At 49.0% G+C, this 19,499-nt stretch overlaps 1 protein-coding gene across 4 annotated transcripts in view; it reads left to right on the top strand.

Moving 5' to 3' along the window:
* Positions 1-19,499, top strand: part of tspan9a (tetraspanin 9a) — a 142,060-nt gene that overhangs the window by 80,642 nt on the left and 41,919 nt on the right. For 3 of the 4 annotated variants that reach the window (XM_047333475.1, XM_035642887.2, XM_047333473.1), the window contains one exon: positions 6,057-6,136. In XM_047333475.1, coding sequence (XP_047189431.1) covers positions 6,074-6,136 — 63 coding nt within the window. In that variant the 5' untranslated portion in view covers positions 6,057-6,073. Of the gene's footprint in view, positions 1-5,034; positions 6,137-19,499 lie in introns of those variants that run through there. The other variant, XM_035642886.2, reaches the window with a different exon arrangement.

The following is a 19,499-nucleotide window of genomic DNA, read 5'->3' as shown; positions in this document are numbered from 1 at the left end:
GTTTTTTTTTATTTTTTTTGGGGGGGGGGGGGGGTAATGAGCAGTAATGGGGTGTAAACACGAGCCGGAAGGGGAGATGAACAGGGGTCGACCTTCATACATACGTTGCCAGTTTATGTCTGAGTGGTGAGGCCCAAAAATGTTTTCCTCTGGATGTTCGTCGCTTGGTAATAAAACATCAAATTTGGAAGAACCGAGCCCCATTTTGGGCTTCTGGTGAGGGAGGTGATTAAATTAGAACTTTAATATATCCAATTTAAAGGAAAAAACCTGACTGAATAGGACACAACTTCTTCTAATCAGCCACAAGAACACCAAACATTTTAACTAGATTTCATCACCCGATTAGTAAATATTTTTTGAGAATTCTCCCTCCTGGTAGCCCAAACACACTCGATCACCACAACATTCAGACTTTCGACATTTTTATTCAGAGCACTCGCTCACGTCCATGTGTAATAACCCCATCTGTTTTGAAGTCTAGCCGGGTCTTTTATCCTGTGACATTTTGGGGTAAAATGAGTTTCGTAGTTGAGCAGGACCGCATTTAGTAATCTCATGAGAAACCTATGAATAACACTTTGATTAATAGATTAATTAAATCTTGCACTCTATAAAATGTCAACTAAAAGATAAAAGATTATTAGAAGAAAAATCTTACAAGCAAACTTCTGAAGTCTTGACTTAAAAACTGAAGTCTTCATAAAGACAGGCACACACACAAACACACACACACACACACCCAAACACACACACACACACACCCAAACACACACACACACACTACAATACACAGTCATATATTCGGTATCAACCTATGCTCTGTCATTTTTTCCAGGACACACAGATGAAGTGCACCTCGAACACTCTTTATCAACTGGTTTTCAGCTCATAATACAAAGCACTATAAAACCCAAGAGGTTTTCATTTTTTAAAAAGTTCCACATTCACATTCTCTCATTCTAACTCCTTAAGTCGTGCCGGCTCGAGGTGATGGAGGGCAGCTTGGGTTTGGATTCTGAGTTTAGAATGCAACTATAGTCATTTCTCTAAAAAGAAATGAGCAGGCGATTATGTAATAATAAGATAATGGGATGTCCCAGCTAGCAAAATAAATTGTCGTCTTTGCCAATGTCTACACCAGATTTAGCCCCAAAGAAAACAACGTCCTAATGACGTGTGGTGTTTGGTCTTGTCCCGCCAATAAAGAAACCGATGAAACTGAATCAAACAAATTAGGTATGATTATTAGATATTTAGTCACTGTAAAGCTGCTAAACCTTGCCAGATTCTTTGTAATGTGCAGGGATGATATAGGAAATATTGAAATAATGCTACAGTAAGCACTTAAAATATAGTGCTTTTCTTTTTACAACATATTTATATACATATATATACTTTTATAGCCTTTTCCTCCAACATAATGCCCGTCTTTATTACAAACTCCAGCAGCATGTTATGAAGGTTATTTATCAAGCGCAGTCTATTTAGTTCCTCTGTTAAAAAGAAAAACTTCTTTATTTCATATGCCTGCACGACACCGATGGTGTGTAAAATTACATTTTTCGTCTCATCCTGACGAAATATAAAAGCACATCTCCTGCTGCCATCATAACATGGAAACATGATGAATGAAACATGATGAATGAAACATGATGAATGTAACACATTGAGGGTTTTAGCTATTATTTTCACGGCTGAACTTCATTTTATGCGTAAACAGCTGCTAAAGGGCCGACTCGAAGATGCAGTTATTAAAAGCTATTCATTTATTGTTCAAAATCGATGTTTCCAATAAATACATTTGATTGCAAAGATATTCAATTAGACAACAAAAGACTTTTGTGACATTTTATTTCACCCCCTACTGTTGGCTACACAGGCTGCCCACATACTGTGCTGCTCTTCCACATTTACTCCCCGTTGGGCTTTATCTTACCAAAACATCTTGGCGGCCTTGCTTAACGGACAACCTTGTTGACGCACACGCAATCCTAACGCCCCCTCGCGTGTCATTATTTTTTTCATCGTGCCCTGACACGGGTTAACGGTGAAGTGTGCGCGTCGCGTTACCTTCTGTGCGGCAGAGAACTCTGAGCGTCCACGTTGGCTCCTGCGCAATAATCTCCTCGGCCCTGCGCATACGCATGTTGAAGGAGCTGCCAGATTTACTCGACATCAGAGGGAATGTTTGAATACAATCGTATTTCACTCGATCTCATCTGCTCTGCTGCTGCTGCTTGACATATTTTTCATCTCCCTCCCAAGCCTCAACTCCTCCGTGTCATCCCACAGACTCCCGAGTCTCCCTTTGTCTCTCGTTCTCTTCCTTTACCCCCCCCCCCCCCTCAAACTGTAATGTGCCAGCGCAGAGCGCCTCTGCTCCGACGTGGATGTCGATGGATGGGTCGGCGCGCGGGGGCTCAGATGTGTCCTCCGGGCTACTCGAGGAATCAGTGACATGCACGGTGAGAGCCGCGCGGAGCTCTGATAAACGTGTGTAACTCCTAGACAGAGAGCAGCACTGGCAAAGATTGTATTGAATTTGGGAGTTAAGGGGCCTGAAAGCTCACCGGAAGGAAAGCGCCTGGGTTTTGACGGCCTTTGCAGCTTTTCACCTGCGCTGTGTTCAAAAGAGCTGACAGGCCAACCTTGCACCTGTCGCCTGTCGAGCAGCTATTTTCATCGTGTCTAACTTGGGCAGACATATTTGCGATGAGTACGAATCACTGTCTCTTACAGATAACACATCCGGTCGACCTTAATGAGCTGTTAAAACGCTGGTAATTATGGTGCTTAATCTTTCAGATAATAAAAGCTGTTTAAAGTCACATAGACCTCATAAAACGCGTGGTCAAGATAAAACACTGGTTCACTTCTTATCCGTTCCTGAATAGCGGAAAATGTAATAAATGCGTAACTTTTTCCCGCAAGACTGCATTTCCTATTAAAGTTCTCGTGATATATTCATTTCAACATTTAAAGATCCTCCATTCCTCATAACCGCTATAGTTAATTGTTTGGTAATCGTTGGTGTCTCTTCATAACACGGCAGGTTGAAACTCGTCGGTTCGCTTATTGCAATAGACATTGACATTTTAATGAAAACACTTTTATGACTTTTCTTGCAGACATCAATGCCACTGTGATGTCTCGTTTGTGTGCAAGGCTCCGCCCAACAGCTTGTTATCTAATCTTAACATTAAGACTGTAGCTGTAATTGGCTACCTATCCAAAGGTGGTGAAATCCACCTAACAACCACTGTAAAGCACAATAATCAACACACGCACAGCATCTCAGCTGTTTGACATGGTGCAAAAACGCTGTCGGAATTTTTCTTGGCTGAGGTAGTCGTCAACGGTTACGTCATGCCATGGGTGAAAAGACATGAAAAGAGCAAAGTACTGTGCTCGTGCAGCGATAAAATATATTCCAGCATATAACCCTCATAAAACCTCACTTTTTATTAACACAAGGTATATTTTGTTAATTAGTTAATTAGACACATGAGGGTGGTATCAGTCTTCCATCAATCATTTCCCTATGATGTGTAACAGGTCATTGAAATTAAGGTTGTAGCCAGGCGCAAGCGTGATTTAATGAGAAAATATTTGTTCCTTTTTTGTTCACAGCATTCCTTCAATTGTGCCGCTAGCCAAGTGCTGAATCCTCCGACCACAATGCATCTTTGGGTGTTGCACTGCGCTGACACCATCAGCATCCACGGTGCTTCCTAAAAGCAGATTTTTTTTTTACTCCACGGTGGTGAGACACAAGAGGCTTGGCTTAGGTCGCCTATGTCAATTGGGTATTACTGGATTTACCATTCGGTGGAACCTCTCCCTCCATCTGTCTGGAAGCTGATCCATCGACGGCGGACAGGAGACCATTGCCACAGCGGAACAACGTGCTGCGGTGTACTTGTCTTACAATGCTGGAGGAAAAAAACGTTTTATGCTAATAGTCAATGAGGGCAATTATGCCATCGTTACGGCCCAGTGACGGAAGAATTACGCTCACGCACACAGACAGATACAACTTGAATACGCCGGTAGCCGTCCTGTTTCTTTAGTATGCCGCCGTCAGAGTCGCAATTGTGAGGGGCCTTTTATTCCCCGCTGGCCTGTAGCTATTTGGGGAGCTAGATGAGTTTCGAGTCAACGCTCTATAATATCCTGTCGGCTTGGTGTGTGAACCAGCAGGACTGTTCAGCCTCTGACCCTGGAGATTGTTCAGCATTTTACAGACTATCTCCTTCCCGCGCTTCAGATGGTGCCATCATTCCAAAGCCTGGATGCCTTTTACATATTTCTAGCCGGTCATATATACGGTGTGTGTGTGTGTGTGTGTGTGTGTGTGTGTGTGTGTGTGTGTGTGTGTGTGTGTGTGTGTGTGTGTGTGTGTGTGTGTGTGTGTGTGTGTGTGTGTGTGTGTGTGTGTGTGTGTGTGTGTGTGTGTGTGTGTGTGTGTGTGTGAGATCACCAGTTTATTAATGCCAACATTCATTTATTAAAATCTATCAATGACTTCACCCGCCTCAAATTAAAGCAGCGTGAGAAGTTTCACACTGGCATGTGAGAAATTGCAGATGTTTGTGTCATCACCTGCAGCGGAGCTGCCGGCCAAAAACTCTCGGCATACCGACGAGGATGCCAACAATTTCACACAATTTCACGTGCGTATCTCAGCCCTGCTATAGTCCACGCAACTCATCCGCAATCACCTTCCCGATTTATCGTTATTTTTTGGGTTTGTTTGATTTGTCGTTGTGTGTGTGTGTGTGTGTGTGTGTGTGTGTGTGGGTAGTTTTTTTTACGCCTCTCGAGTCCCCTGACGGCAGAGATGAAATTGCTGAACATGTATAGTCAAAGCAAACACAGTGTTGGGCTTATTAAAGACACGGGGAGCGGAGAGGAGGAGCCCCGGGTCTGGCTGCAGCTGCTGCATTGGCTGTCTGCTCAGCAGTGGGGAGGGGCAGAGGGAGAGAGAGAGAGAGAGAGAGAGAGAGAGAGTTGGAGGGGAGGAGGGCAGCACTCTTGCTGGGAGATGCCCGTTAGTTGCGTCTGCCGATAATATCACATCAGCCCGAGCGCAGCTATTGGCAGAGCGGTGCACAGGCAGCGCGCAGTGAGGACGGAGCGGTTCACTGGAGAAGACAGACACACTCAGAGGGAGCGAGCCGGGGAGGACGGAGCGCATCAGAGCACATTGAGAGGAGCACGACGAGGAGGAGGAGGAGGAGGAGGAGGACAGAGAAGGAGCAGAGGAGAGTGAGGAAAGGGAGAAAAGTTACCGGGTCAGCGGTAGAAGGCGTCGCAAGTGGGGCAGCTGGGGACTCACTGGGGGTCTCGCTCCCACCGGAGTAACCCTGCACAGGCAGCAGGCAGCGCGGCAGGAGAGTGATATTCCATGAGGGGGTGAGAGGCAGAGCTGTAACTTCTCCCTCGGAAAGGCGGTGCTGTCATCGGGGACAGGGTAACGCTCCTCACAGGAGCCCGTCTGCACAGCCACTCCAGGACGAGCACAGTCAGAGGTGCCTGAGCAGTGCAGTTCTTCTCCCCGATCCAATTGTGCGCTCTGCAGTGGAGGTAGTCGCGCTCCTCTCGGGCTTCTGTCTACTTTTATTTCATTTTATTTATTTTTTTGGGCTTCAGAGCGTGAAGCGGTTGGTTGATTCGGAGGGCGCGTTGTTCTGTCCCGTCATCTCAGAGACTATGTTAGACTGTGCGTCGGGGAGTCCTTCATCAGCAGCTGCAGCCCTAGAGCATGGAGAAGTCCAGCAGTGAGGAGTCAGCCATCCACCGTAGCCCCTCCGTAGACAGCCGCGACTCCGACTTTGCCCAAGCCTCCACGTCTGGCCGGCCGTTCGGCGGCCGCGGGTTCACCGCCGGTGCTTTCTACGGCTCCACGGGGTCGCGCAAAAACGCACCGCAGGGGCCGGCAGGAGCGCAAGCCGACGCCGGCGCGGGAGACAAGGCCACCAACAAGCCGAGCTCCCCCAAAGGCAGCAAATACGTAGTCTTTTACCTGGATCTATCCTTTGTGTTCCTTTTAGAATTCAAGAAGTGCAACATGGCAAGAGGCTGCCTCTGCTGCTTGAAGTATATGATGTTCATCTTCAATCTCATCTTCTGGGTAAGTGGCTCATCATTCTTTTTCTGATGTTATGCTCATCGTACTTGTTCCTGTTCGTTCCCTCGCTGTGGTGATAACCAAGGCGAGGGGCTCAGTGTGCTTTTTCAAAGAGAATCTTTTTCGAATGGTAATCAGCAAACATTACGACAAAGTGACGGTTGTCTGTGAAACATTGCGTTTCTAATAGTTACATCACGCTGCTTATGCATGTTCCCCCCTCTGTGGATGTTGCTATTTCTGGTTGTCATGACGGAGTTGGTGGCATTGCACCAGGTCCCCTTTTGTATGTGACTGTTTCGGATGGCAGGTGGGGGGGGTCGGATTGTGGTGGTAAGAAGGACATGGGTTCATAGGGGTCACTCATTCAGATGGCTGTGTGATTCACTGGGAGCATGACATGCGACCGAAATACAATATGCCTCCACGGTGCACTTACATTCACGAGCAACACAATATACGCCGAGGCGGATCTGAGCTGCTGGCGGTGAGCCGGCGATCCTGGAGGAGCCCATCTGATTTGTGTGCTTCAATTTAGCGTTCAGTCGTTTGATGAAGACATCTGCGTATGCTCTGGGGTAAAATGTGATCAGTCACATAGAAAGATTGTGATAATCCCGGCCAGGAAAAGGCCAGAACCACTGTCGTTGTTGTCATTGTCTGTATTTGATGGTGTAGTTAAGAGTAATTACAGTAATAGCAGAAAAAAAAAGGAATCCTAGTGTAATAATGTTCTCTAATGTCCAATCTACTCTTTCGCCCAAACGTGGCCATGCATGTGGCAGGCTCTGTTATCACCCATGCATGGGCATTTGTTGTAAAAGTGGGCATCCCTTGATGTGTTTATACAGTGGATTAAAGGGATTACGGGTTGAGGGGGCCAGGGCTTTTGTGTGGATGCAGCGAAGCGTAAAAACATCCCAACACTGGGGGTCTCTACCAACCACGGCCCACCAAATGTCGCGGGGTTTGCGAGCCCTGCTAACTGGGGCGTCGTCGGAGGGCAACGAGCGTGGGGCATTAGCTGGAGCCCAGCTGTGGTCGGGCCAGCGTTTTAAAAACACACACACGTACACGTGCACCCGCACAAAGCGAGATTCTATCTCATCGCCCGCCTCCGTGAATGAGGACGGACAGCCCTGCCAGTGGGGCCCGACCCCTCGCCAGAAGAAGGGGGAGGTCTCTGCTGCTCCAGGGGGGAGAAGAAAAAGATATCTCCATATCACCCTCGTATCATTACTCAGTCCACTGAGGCGAGGCGAGAGTGATTGGCAAAGACACAGAAATGGCTCAGGGGTTTCTTCTGTGTGTGCCTCCCCTTGATGTGTTTGTTTAAGGGAATGGACGGGGTCAGAAAAGCCGAGCTGATGTCAGATTCATTAATGCAGACGCCGACCGACCTTGATGTGCCGCGCCCCTTTTTGAACTCCGTCCGTGTATGTAGAGTTCAATTAAGTGCTCAGACTTTGACATCACTACCGTCTGAATTCGGGAAATTCTAAGCATTTGCCATAAAAGATAAACTCGTTTTTTGAAATGTTTTCCCACGATGGAAGCTTAATTTCAAAGAAACACCTGTCAGTTCTAGCCAGCTGGGCTAATTTAATGGATCAGAAGCCGCATGCAGGTCGGCCTTTGGCGGAGGTCATCAGGTCATTATTATCCGCTATATTCTTGAAGGGTGGGGGGGCAGCCGCAGAGGATTTGTGTCAAGGCTTTTTCTTCCCAGGATCGTTCCAGGCTCAATTTAAGTTTAACCCCCTTTTCGGTGGCGAAGCCCTGCCACTAATAACCGGCTGCTGTACACCACTAACAAGAAGGTTTGGATTTCAAGGCTGAGGGCGTCCGACTCATGTGGAGTCAAGCTCGTTGGCCGCCGTGGGTGTGTATCGCAGCTCTCCCAAGAGAGTGCAGCAGCTCTCCCTTCAGTGTGAGTTTTTAAGGACTCTTCCTGTCATCATTGGCATGAGCGTTGGTGTGTGTGTGTGTGTGTGTGTGTGCACGTAGAGGAATTGAGACCTTAAGTGGCTATGGACTTTCCCCCAGTGCGGCGCATTTCCCGCTGTGCAATAATTACATTTTTACTCTGGCAATGTTCCTTTAATGAACACCCACCATGCATTTCCCCCTCTATTCCCGCAGATTTATGCCCTTGTTTTCCTTCCAGCAGTCGATCAAATTAATAACAGTTTAATCAGTGTCCCATGGGAACAAAGTGGGCTGACGTGTGGGCTTATGATGCAGCATGCGGCTGGTGGGTCTCGGTCCGTCACAGTGGGACAGCTCGAGGCCTATTGACATCTGCTCGACTGTCAGGCTGGATTCTAGCGGCACAGCCAGTTGAAGGTTGGGAGGTGGGAATAAAGGATTCTCCCCTCAGCGAGGGGTCGGGACAGGGAGTCTGAGCCAGATGAAGGTAGGTTAGGGTGAGGGGCATGTTGTATCTTGACACCCCTGGGATTGCAGCCATTGCAGCCTCTGAAGCTCCGGGAATCACAAGGTTACTGTAGCTGGTATGGAGGTTTGCCTCTGAGGCCCTGACATCTCATCTCAAGACTGAAGGGGGGGATGGTAGCACTGCTCTAACCCAACGCCAGGTACAGCAGGGGTCCCTTCTTTCTGACCTGGCACACACTCACAAGCACAATTGCCGCTCACACACACACACACACACACACACACACACACACACACACACAGCAGCCACCCGCGGTTACCTCCCTCACCACCCGAACGCCATCCCCTTCACAGGGTTTTTACGGTGGTAACTTGAAGCGCAAGGTAAACAGGGGCCAGGCACTCCAGGCGTCCCCGTACATGCGCTCATCCTCGGGCCCCCTTCAGCAGTTGTCCCCGACCATCTGGCTCCTCTTTCTTACGAGGGATTAGGAAAAATCTGAGCCACAGGGGGAGTTTCGGGGGCAGATTAGCGCAGTATTGGGTGGCGCTGTTAAGGATTGAGAGCACGGCCCCTTCCTTCGGTCAGCTCTATGCTAGAGCCAACAATCGTCAAAGCAAATGGGCTTTGTCCTGTGACAATGTGTTACAGGGTGTGTGGTTTAGTAGGGCGGGGGGGGGCAGGGAGGGGGGATCTGCTCGCTCACACACACACAAACAAACATTAAGGGACTGTTTGACCGGCCTGATAGGGTGATTGATGTTAAGCCCTTTCGGTGTCAGCCTTGTGAGCATATCAGTGTTGGTGTTCTTTGCTGGGAGCAGGGATTTCAGCCTCTTATACTCTGCAGTGTATCCTCCACTTGCCGGCTTCCTCTCTTAATCTCTTCCATTCAAGATTCATTTTATTGTGAGCCGCTGTGCTTATTTATCTCGTCCGCGGTGACACTGGGCACCTTTGAAAAGTAAAACGAAGGGGGGGGGGGGGGGGCGATATCACATCAGAGGATTGTATTCTAGCAAATCACAAGCAACATCACACATTTGCCTTGTCGGAGTGTAGGTTGTGCAGTTGCATCCCAGCTGCGCCATTATCATGCCATATCAAAAGCTGCAGCCTCATTTGATATTCTTATTTAAAAAGAAAAGTGTCAGCTCAGCAGTCTCGTCCTACAAGTACAAGAGGGATGGTGGTATCAGAGGTACCACTCCTTTTTGTTAGAGGAGAGACAACCTCAAATGTGTTGAGCATTCTTGAAACCGTGTGCTTACTTTGGGGGATGGCTCTGGGACTTATAAACCATTTGGTCCAAAGCAACAGAAGATTAGTTTTCCCATTGATTCAATCACGGAATTTATAAGAAGTGTGTGTGTGTGTGTGTGTGTGTGTGTGTGTGTGTGTGTGTGTGTGTGTGTGTGTGTGTACAGAGTGCATATGAACGTCTGTGTCTGCTTGAATGAAATTCCATAAAGCATTCCACGCAGGCTGCCCCCGTGCCCCTGGGATTTCTATCTAAGGTGCTGAAGCAGTTTGCCTGTTTCTCATTCACCAGATCGGCAGATGAAAGAGCTCAGTCGTAATTTGTGACTCAATGTGAATTATAGCATTTTTTTCTCCCCCCCCCCCCCCCCCCCCCCCCCCCCTTCCTCTTCTTCTTCGCTTACTAAAGAGGCCCAGCTGAACTCCATCAGCCACTGCCATGTGAAACAAGGTTTGGGGCACAGGAAAACACAGGCGAGGGTTGAGCGCGCTCGGTGAGATTATGAAACGAGCCGCATCTGCCGAGCCGTCGAGTGCGTTTAATACGACGCGGCAAAATTGCGGCATCAACCTCTCAGCACAGTCGGTCCACCAAAATCTTACGCCTCCAGCTGTGGCAGGATAGGTATTCAATGGACTTAATGAATCAATATGAGGGCGTGCGCCGCTGCACCTCTACTCGTCAATACAACCGGTCTTAGATGATGTGTCTGTAGAAGCATCCATATCCGTAAACCAAAGCGTTTATACTTTCATGTGCTGAAATGTCATCAAATATACAATAGCCAGATTTCCCTGAGAGCCGATCTCATAATTTGTCTCCAACGTTTACCTGGAGGACATCTTTCTATCAATATGCGTTTCAATTATTTGAAGTCTCCTAACTTACCATCCGCTGCAGATTGCGGCGCCTTGATTCAGATCGGACGACCTGCCCGTTTGGATATCTCCGTGCGCCTGCCTCTGTCCGGCGGATCGTCTGGGGAGGTCACTGTAATTCGCGCGTCTCTATCCGCGGCCGCTTCGATTTCCCGGCCGTGTTGTCTTGTGCCGCTGAGCTCATTAGCTCATGTTGCAGATCAACTGGAATACAGAGCTGCGATTCCACTCTTGAGGGGGGTCAAGGTAGTAAAGCAGCAGAACTAAAGGTGTGTTGTTGTTGTTTTTAGTTTTGGTTTTTTTGCTTGGCCGCAGTTGGCCCCTTCATTCATCAGTCTTTTAATTGGGTGGGCTTCAGAATTGATGAGTTGGTGTTTTGTGGTTGGTTTTTGGGAGAGGGTGATTATTATAACACACAGGAGGAGCCGAAAAACTGCAACGTTTTACTTTTAACAACTAATGAAGGCAGAGACTGAATAACCTCCCTCGCAAAAGTATAACCATACTATAAGTTATAACGAGTCATAACTCGTCTGGGAGATTTCTACTCCGCTAAAAGCAACTGGGCTGCAGGTGTGATGAGATGCTACAGTGTCAGCGGACTTGTTAGACGTCCTGGGATTACAGTATTCTCATGTGCCATTCTTTTTTCCCTCCCTCATTCACATTACACACCAGCGAGACTGTGATATCAATCCAAATCTCATATCCTGGAAGAAGTTCATGTCCAGATAACTGTCCATGCTACTTGTGTACCGACTGTGTAAATTGGACCAACAGCAGCCGTTATCTCCTTCCATCCATATCGTGACACGGGCAAAAGTCTCATGCAATGTGTGAGGTTTGTTTTGAGCACTCAAATTGTTGTTTATTATAACACCAGAATGAAAAAAAATATTAGAATTTTTCTATTGCCACAATAATATTTGCACAGTCCGACTCACTAGTGTCCCTTTCTTTGGTAGGTGTAGACGGAACCTCATCTGCGCCAGAGTCTCCTCAGTGTCATATGAGAAAAAGAGAGATTTGATATCGTCGTGTTTGACGGTAAAACTCTCACCCACGAACGCTCAGCTGCGCCTCACGCCCGAAGATTCATCATCTTCTCATTGCTCCAGCGACTGAAACACACACTGATCTGGCTCTTCTAAATATAGGCCAGAGGAGTTCAGAGCAGAGAGGATGGGGAAGAACGACGGGGGGAAACCAGGAGTGTCATTAGTTCTGCATACACAATCAGATCTTATGTAAAAAGCCAAATGGTGCACCTCGGGCGACAGGAAAGGCGGCGTCAACAAATTTGCTCACGTTGCTCAACTGAATAGATCATATTTTTGGGTTGTTGATCAAATAGTTGCGTCCATTCTTTCCAGCAGTCTTTGTGTATTTAATAACGGATCAAGTGAGGCATCCATTCAGAGTAAGTGGAGGGGGGGGGGGGGGGAGTCCACAAAAACAAGACTCTGATTCTGTGCAGCATCACAACAGAAGATAATTTCACACATGTCATAACAGTATTTGTATTGTCAAGCAAACTGTGGTACGAAAAATGCATCCGTCTGTGTTGGAAAATGACTGCGATTATCGTGGCGCTTCGTCTTTGAGCATTTCACGTGTCGCGCGGTGACAGTTTGCAGCGGACGCGGCTGAGAGCCAGTTAACCACACGCACTGTGGTTCTGGCCCAACTTTTAAAGAGCTGTTAGACTGTCACACTGTGACAAATATCTCTGAATGTGCATCGCTCTATGTCGATACGGGGGGGGGGGGGGGATCTCCGCCTGATTGCAGTTTGTGAAGAACAAAAGGATTTATTCCATCTTGGTGTGTGGCGACACGTGCAGGAGCTCTCACCGGAGCAACGTTCCCAGATGACGAATGTTCTCAGCGCCATTCCATGCCATTGTGTTTTCACCCCAGGGCGACCAATCAATGCTAATCCTCACCCCAACGGGGAATTAATGTAGAAAACGTTACAGAGCTCGCAAGTTCAACTGTACTCAGCATATTTTCTGACACCTTGAAGGCAAATTACAGCGGAATCGATGTTTCCAGCAGTTTTTCCGCCTCTGCTGAGGCGGCTTAAAGAGTATCATTCTCTTCCGAGGGCAAAATGAAAAATCCTTTCACGATTACCCTGATCATTTTTAACTAGAAGTAATGGGATATATGTGTGTATACACACACATTGATCAGCTACAATTTTAAAAAACTTGCAGGTGGTTTCAGTGTTTAACTCTCCACAGGTTCTCCGCTGCCGGCGGCGGATGCATCCGTGACTCACTGTACTCTGAAGACCTACAGTATTTCCCCGGGGCTGCTACTTCAATTGCTTCAATTGGGCCTGGACCCCCCCCCCCTCCAAACATGACCCCACTCAAACAACCCACATACAGAGAGCTCGTTTCATCTCCACTTCCACGCTCTTCAAGCGGCGCGCGCAGGGGCCCGGGACGCGGCACACATCGGAAAAAACACGAGCGGCAGCAGACCCTTGTCTCTGTGAACCTGTGTATTTTTAAATGTGCCATTTTGAAAGTGGGTCAACAAACTCCAGAATTCGCCGCCTGAATGACGATAAGCCCAGGGTCGCACATCTCCGGCAGCGCTCCGGCGCACAGCAAAGGCACGCCGCGCGTCCACGTCGTTAGCCGCGACAAATGAGCGACAGATTTATGCCTCCAACATTACGGAGCGTGTATTGATTTATTTAGCCGAACCCGCCGCGGATTGCTGCTGTGTCATAGACCGGCCATAAAATCTTAACATACTGTAGTTTCCTAGATGGAAATGCATGAATACCTTCTCTGCGTCGACGATCGCCTGTAAGTGCCTGACGTGTTTTTATTGGTAATTTTTTTAATGGGTGCAATTCCAAGTTGTACACGCGACATAATGTGCAACGCGCCCCATCAGCCCGTGTGTTAGACAGTTTGTTGTGATTTGAATTGGAGGCCTGTCTCGTCTCCCTCATCTTCATCAGAGCGGCTTGTTGCCGTGCTCTCGTTATGTCGTATCCAATTTGAGCGCCGCTCCTGTTTGATGTGCATGAGGTGTGCACACCAGCGGCTCTGATATTCTCCCCGAAGAGGGAAATGGGAAGTAACTAGACGAGATCCTTCACTGCTACCGCGGCAAAGATAACCGTCTGTCTGACAGCCTGTGTAAACCTAATAGGGATTATTGCCATTCCCCCCCGCATGCAGATTTCATCCTCTCCCTCTTACCGCCGAGTTTCCAAACTGTCCCCCTGACTTTGCCCGAGTCTTATCAAACGGGAACGGTTCTGCTTGTTTTATTTTGCACCAATTTGCAATCACCAGCCAGTGTTCCCAGACATGAAAGAGCGCTCGCTTTGTGCTTCTGCTCGGTTTCAGAGGAGATCGGGGGATTTATGTGTCCTGACATCGGAAATCTGAAGCAGCCTGCAGTCTTCTATTAAAACGGAAGCGTTCAAAACCAGTCTCGTTCCATACCATTCTATCTGACACCTTGCTTTTTGGAGCGGACATGACAGTTTTATTGCATAGTAGAAATGCAAGAGCCGGACAGTAAAGTTGTCAGTCATCGTATGGACGGCAAGCGGTCAGGTGAGAGGTGGACACGTTTGTGTTATAGATCCGTATAGATCCTCACGTAATATGAGCCACTGGAGTGATGCAGCGAAAAACAGTCGCACATTTTGCCCTGTTTATTCAGCTTCACCTCGTCTAATTCGGTCAAATACAGAATATTCCGGCGAAATGAACATTTCATCATTATAGTCTTTTAAAACAAAACAAACAAACGAAAACTGGAAATATTTGACAATGTTGTTGTTTTTTATTCGGACAGATTTGCCCATTTGTTCGTGAAGCAGAGTCCTAATTAAAGATCAGATGGAGTGAGAGATCGATGTAGAGACCCCCCCCCCCCCCCCCCCCCCACTCACTCACCATGTGTGGTTTGCAATCCGTCTGCAGTCATTATTTCTGCACAGATGTCTCGGTTTCTCTTACTGAGCCACCCAGGCTCCGGTAATGGGCGACTTGGGATGGCGGCGGAATACAAAAGAGTCGGGACGAGTGGAGTGGAGCTCAGAGTGTGGGCCGACAGAGGTTTACGCAAAGGAGTCCAATCGGAGAAGTCGATTATGGGGTCATCATCCGCCCTGGGTGAATGATCTCATTCATCCACAGCGGGCCGGAGTACTTATTAACATGGACCCCTCTTTTTTTCTTCTTCTACTTCTTCTTCTCATTGTGCGCACCCACAAATCCCCGTCACTGTGTTTTAGCGCTTTTCATAACGTGGGCAAAGGGGACGGCATGCAGCATGTTTAATCCCTCCCGCTCACTTCACAAAGATTTCGACCTGCATCGGGGTCGGCCTCATCCAACACGACGGCGCTTCGGGACTGCTCGCGCCGCTTGTTCTTGACAAGTGAACGGGGACAGAGAGGGTCGAGCCAGATTTCTTTGAGAGGGACAGACTGGCAGACTTTCCTGGGTGGCAGGAAGTATGAAGCATGCAGGCGGAGAGAGGGGGTTGTTGATGGACCTCTTCCCCAGAGCGAGAGAGGTGACCACATTGATGTTGGACGACGGCCCCCCAAGAGGTGAGTCACCCTCGCTGTCGGACGCTTCTCCCTGTCTCTCTGTTGCCCCTGCCATCCGCATCATGTCACTTTTGTTTCCTCCTCCCGGGGACAAACTTGAAAACCGTTTGTTCGCTTGCAGGAAAAAAAGCAAAAATGCGGCTGAACCGGTCAGCAGCAGCAGCTACTGACATATTCCATCCGCAGTAAACACAGAAGAGTGGAGTGAAGAAGAGTGTAGGGATCCACCCGCTGCGCTGTCGGCCCACCTTGTCTTATGGCCCCGTCGGCGTTTCATGAATTTGCCGCTTGTTAGCCCCATAATTTGCCGCACGCCGTTAATTGCGCCTCCTTGTCACGCGAGGAAGCTCGCGCCGGACGGAAGGGCAGCTCCACATCTCTGACCGGCACGCCGTTGCCGTTGCGCTGACCTTGACGGAGCGGTCGAACCCTCGACGGAGCGCAGACAGTCCACCGTGTGTGCGGTCAGGCGGCATCGTCTACACAGATGTGTCACCTCTACCGCCTCCTGGTTTTTGAATCCTAAAACGTCCTTCCTCAGCCGACCCGGAACTCACCAAATGCGGCCGCCCTTCCTCGAGACCGCCGGCCATTTCTGCCACTCACCCCTCGTGCTTTGTTTCATCCATTCAAGATAAAAAAAAAATGGGCAGGTTGAGAGCAGCAGTCTGACAGTGAACTGGCTCAATGAGTACGTTGCTCTTTCCCTTCGGACGCCTTCGCACGCCGCAGCCCGATTAGCGGTGCGCATACAGCAGAGTTTAGGTTCGCTCTCTGCATTATTCATCCCAAACGTGTTGGGCTATAACAAATTCCGTGAGCAATTAGCCAATCTTATTGGAATTAACAAACCTCTCTTATTTATGCATGCATGCATTCCCCGCGTGCGCGTGTAGAAAATCCATGTTGGTGCACGTGTGTGTCTCTTCATGTTCTGCAGTGCACAGTTAGGATAGCTCTGTTTTGTTTTTCATGCAGCAAGTTTTGTTTTTGTGAGCTGCAGCAAAATCGAACACGATGATTTAATATCTCGTGGCCAGGAGACGGGTATAATTGAGTTGCATAAGCAGATGATGATGATGACGATCACGAACTAACCGCGTGCTGAAGACGAGGACGGTAGCGGCAGCAGACCCTCGTCTCTCCACGTCATGTGTCTTGTTTGCCGCTGCCTCTCAACACTGTCGAGAGCAGAGTAATTGGCACATTAAAGCACACGTTTGCTTCAGTTGTTAAGTGTTCTACCATCATCATCCATTGAGGTGCTTACCTTGCAAATGTGAAGGATGAAAAAATATTGTCCTGAAGCATTGTTCTCGTCCTGTCTCTAATTCTCTTCTAGTCCGTTGAAGAGGATTGAACAGATTTCTCTTTTTTTTTCCCCCAATTTAAAATTGTTTCCGTGAGTGTTTTTTTTTTTTAATGCTTCCTGGTAGATAGATACCTGTGATAGATGAAAAAACGAGTGAGCCCATCCTTCAAATTTTTCTTCTGTCTGGCTTGAAGAAGCAGAATTTGAACGCGGGTGAGTCAGAGGAGGGCCTGTGCCCGTCAGCGCGGAAAAAAACAAATTTTTCCTCAAATGCAATCACATTTCATGCTGGCCCACATCACAATGGCTTTATTAGCCCGGTTTAGCTGCTGATCCAATATCGCCTGAGAGCTGCACGCTGGCTGAGGAATCTGGCTGTCTTTCATAATAACTGTGGCGGGCGGTCAGCTTTATCACCCATAGAGTTCCTCCGCGATCAGCGGTTTCCATTTTCATCTGAGGGACAAGAATAACTCTCATTCAAAGACACATTTATTTGCGGAGGATGTGCTCCGGTTAGAAAAGAGCCCCCCCCCCCAAAAAAAAACATCAATATGGTGTGAAACAGTTTCCCCCGCCCCTCCATCGGCGCTGGCTACAGCGAGACGGGGAGCTGCGATGATCCTCGTTATATCGGAGTCCATCTCAGATGCGGCGCTGCCGTCGCGTCCGCTGAGACTCCCGGCGCCACTGCTGCCGGCGGCGGGGAAACGAACCGGGAGGGACTGCAGTTCGCCGTCAACGGTTTTTGTGTCGCCCGCATTATGCGTCCGGTTGCCTTCCGGTGGACGGAGAACGCGGCCGAGGTGAAGGGAGGCGGTGGAGCTCATGTTTATTCACACCCGTGGCCCGGCGTTCGTGTGCACTCAGGCCCCCCACTCGCCGCTTGTGCATCCCGACACGAAAGGGGAAGTTCGCGGTTAGTTGCGCTTCTCTCCGGCGCCGTCAGTCGGTGGCGGATCTGGCCCACGAGCTCAGCTGAGTGTGCATCCAACCATTTATTATAGGCATCCTGATGATACACCCCCCCCCCCCCCCCCCCCCCCCCCATTGTTCTTTGCGGTGTGTGTGACTGACAAACAAAAGCTTCCCTGGGAGAAGACGTGTGACAGGAGGCGGGTGAATGGGTGGGATGCCTTTTTAAACGGGGGCCTTTTCACGGCGCGGTGCATTTTTCGTCCTTCGTGTCAACCCTCGCCCGTAAAGTGACCTAGTCTTCACTGGCGCGGGGGGGGGATAAAGCGGCCAGGGCTCAGATACACAGAGAAATGGATTTGTTTTCTTCTGGCAGCGATGAGCGGCTTGGATAAAACTGGGTGAGCTGGGTTTCTGAAAAAAGTGCGGGGCTCAGGAGGGGGTCTGACTTTGGCCTGTTTTAAGACTGCCGTGTTAAACAAAATCTCTTGGCAGGGGTTTTGCATTTTTTAAAGCACGGCGCCGTCAAGATGCCGGGTATTTTTTTTTATGTTTTTTTCAAGAACTCTATCCTCTATTGAGTTGCTCTTTTTATCTCCTTTAGCAGTTGTTACTAATTCATTCGCCCTCATCATCCAGTTATTCTTTTGGGGACCACTCACACGTAAGATGTGATTAAAGTTGTCAGGGACATCGGGGGCTCTAGAAGGGAATTAGTAGCACACCGCATTTTGGATTTAGGTCAGAACTAATAGATGAGGTAAGAGAAGATGAAGGAAGTCAGGGAAAGGTACACAAGACGATGTCTTGTGAACGCAACGAGGACATTGAAATTGTACATGTGGTCCCATCAAGGCGTTTAACTAGAGCCCAAGTAAGGATCAACGCTGAACTCGCCTCGTCACCTCCATCAATCAGATTGATCTCGTCGCATTCCGTCCCCTTGTTGTGTTCAATACCCAGGAGGAACTGCAGAGAGTCTCACAACTCGCTGAACCAGGTTCTGCCGTGTCAAAGAAAATCTATTTGAACCCGTTTTACTGTAGATGCACTGTTGGTCGGCACGGGATCACTCGGGCGGCTCGGGAGGAACAAATGGCTCCCATCTGTGATAATAATACTAATGTCTTCTGATATCAACTCAGACAAATGGAGAGTAACCAGAGTCTGAACAGATGTGTGCTTTCGGGAAATGGGGGTGGGGTTTTTTGTCGTTGTTTTTTTTGTTGAGATTGTAATGGAAAAAAGTAAACAGTTCAACTTTTCATTTACACACAAGGCCGAAAAAAAATACTGCCTCAGAAAGCAGCTGCCATAATCAGCAGACCTCAATTCGAAAAGCCCTCTGGACACGAGCGATAAGTCACGATGGCACGGATCAGCCGCGGCTCCATCCGCCCGCCTCATTTGTTCCTGTCGAAAACGAGATAGGTTCTGCTGTCTGTTGGCAGCCGACAACGCGGACGGGGCTCTCCCGAAGCATCACCTGTGCGGTACAGCATGCGCGTGGCGTGCGGCAGACTCGTCACCCCGCCGTTCCTTCCGGCCCGAGCTCCAAGGAGCGGGCGAGGACCATTAGAGAACAGAGCAAGGCAGGAGACGGAGCTGCTAAGGAGCGTGCCGAGATAGCGGGGAGGGCGTGGCGCGAAGTAACCGGGCCGCGCCGCTTTTGATGAACCACTTCAGAAGCTCCGCCTCTCTTCGGCGATCGCAGGCGGGTGGCGGTTTTTTTCCGCCGCCATACCTTCCAGCCGCGGGGCGCTCTCTGGGCGCTCGCCGTATCTGGATCCATCTCAGGTGGCCCGCTGGACCGACGCCCTGCCCACGTCTCTGTCCAATCCAGAGACGTTCCGTGGGCTAACACTCGGAGCGGGGGCTGTCAACGTGCTGAGGCGGACGGGACAGGAAGGACGGATCCGAGACACCTGTTGCAACAGAGGGCCGGTGGACGCCTGTGATGAGCTTTGAGTTGTGAGGGAAAGGAGTCCGGCTCAACTTCCTTGCGC

This window comes from Scophthalmus maximus, chromosome 7, assembly GCF_022379125.1.
Source record: "Scophthalmus maximus strain ysfricsl-2021 chromosome 7, ASM2237912v1, whole genome shotgun sequence".
Lineage (NCBI taxonomy): Eukaryota > Metazoa > Chordata > Actinopteri > Pleuronectiformes > Scophthalmidae > Scophthalmus > Scophthalmus maximus.
This window is presented reverse-complemented; position numbering and strand designations above follow the sequence as displayed.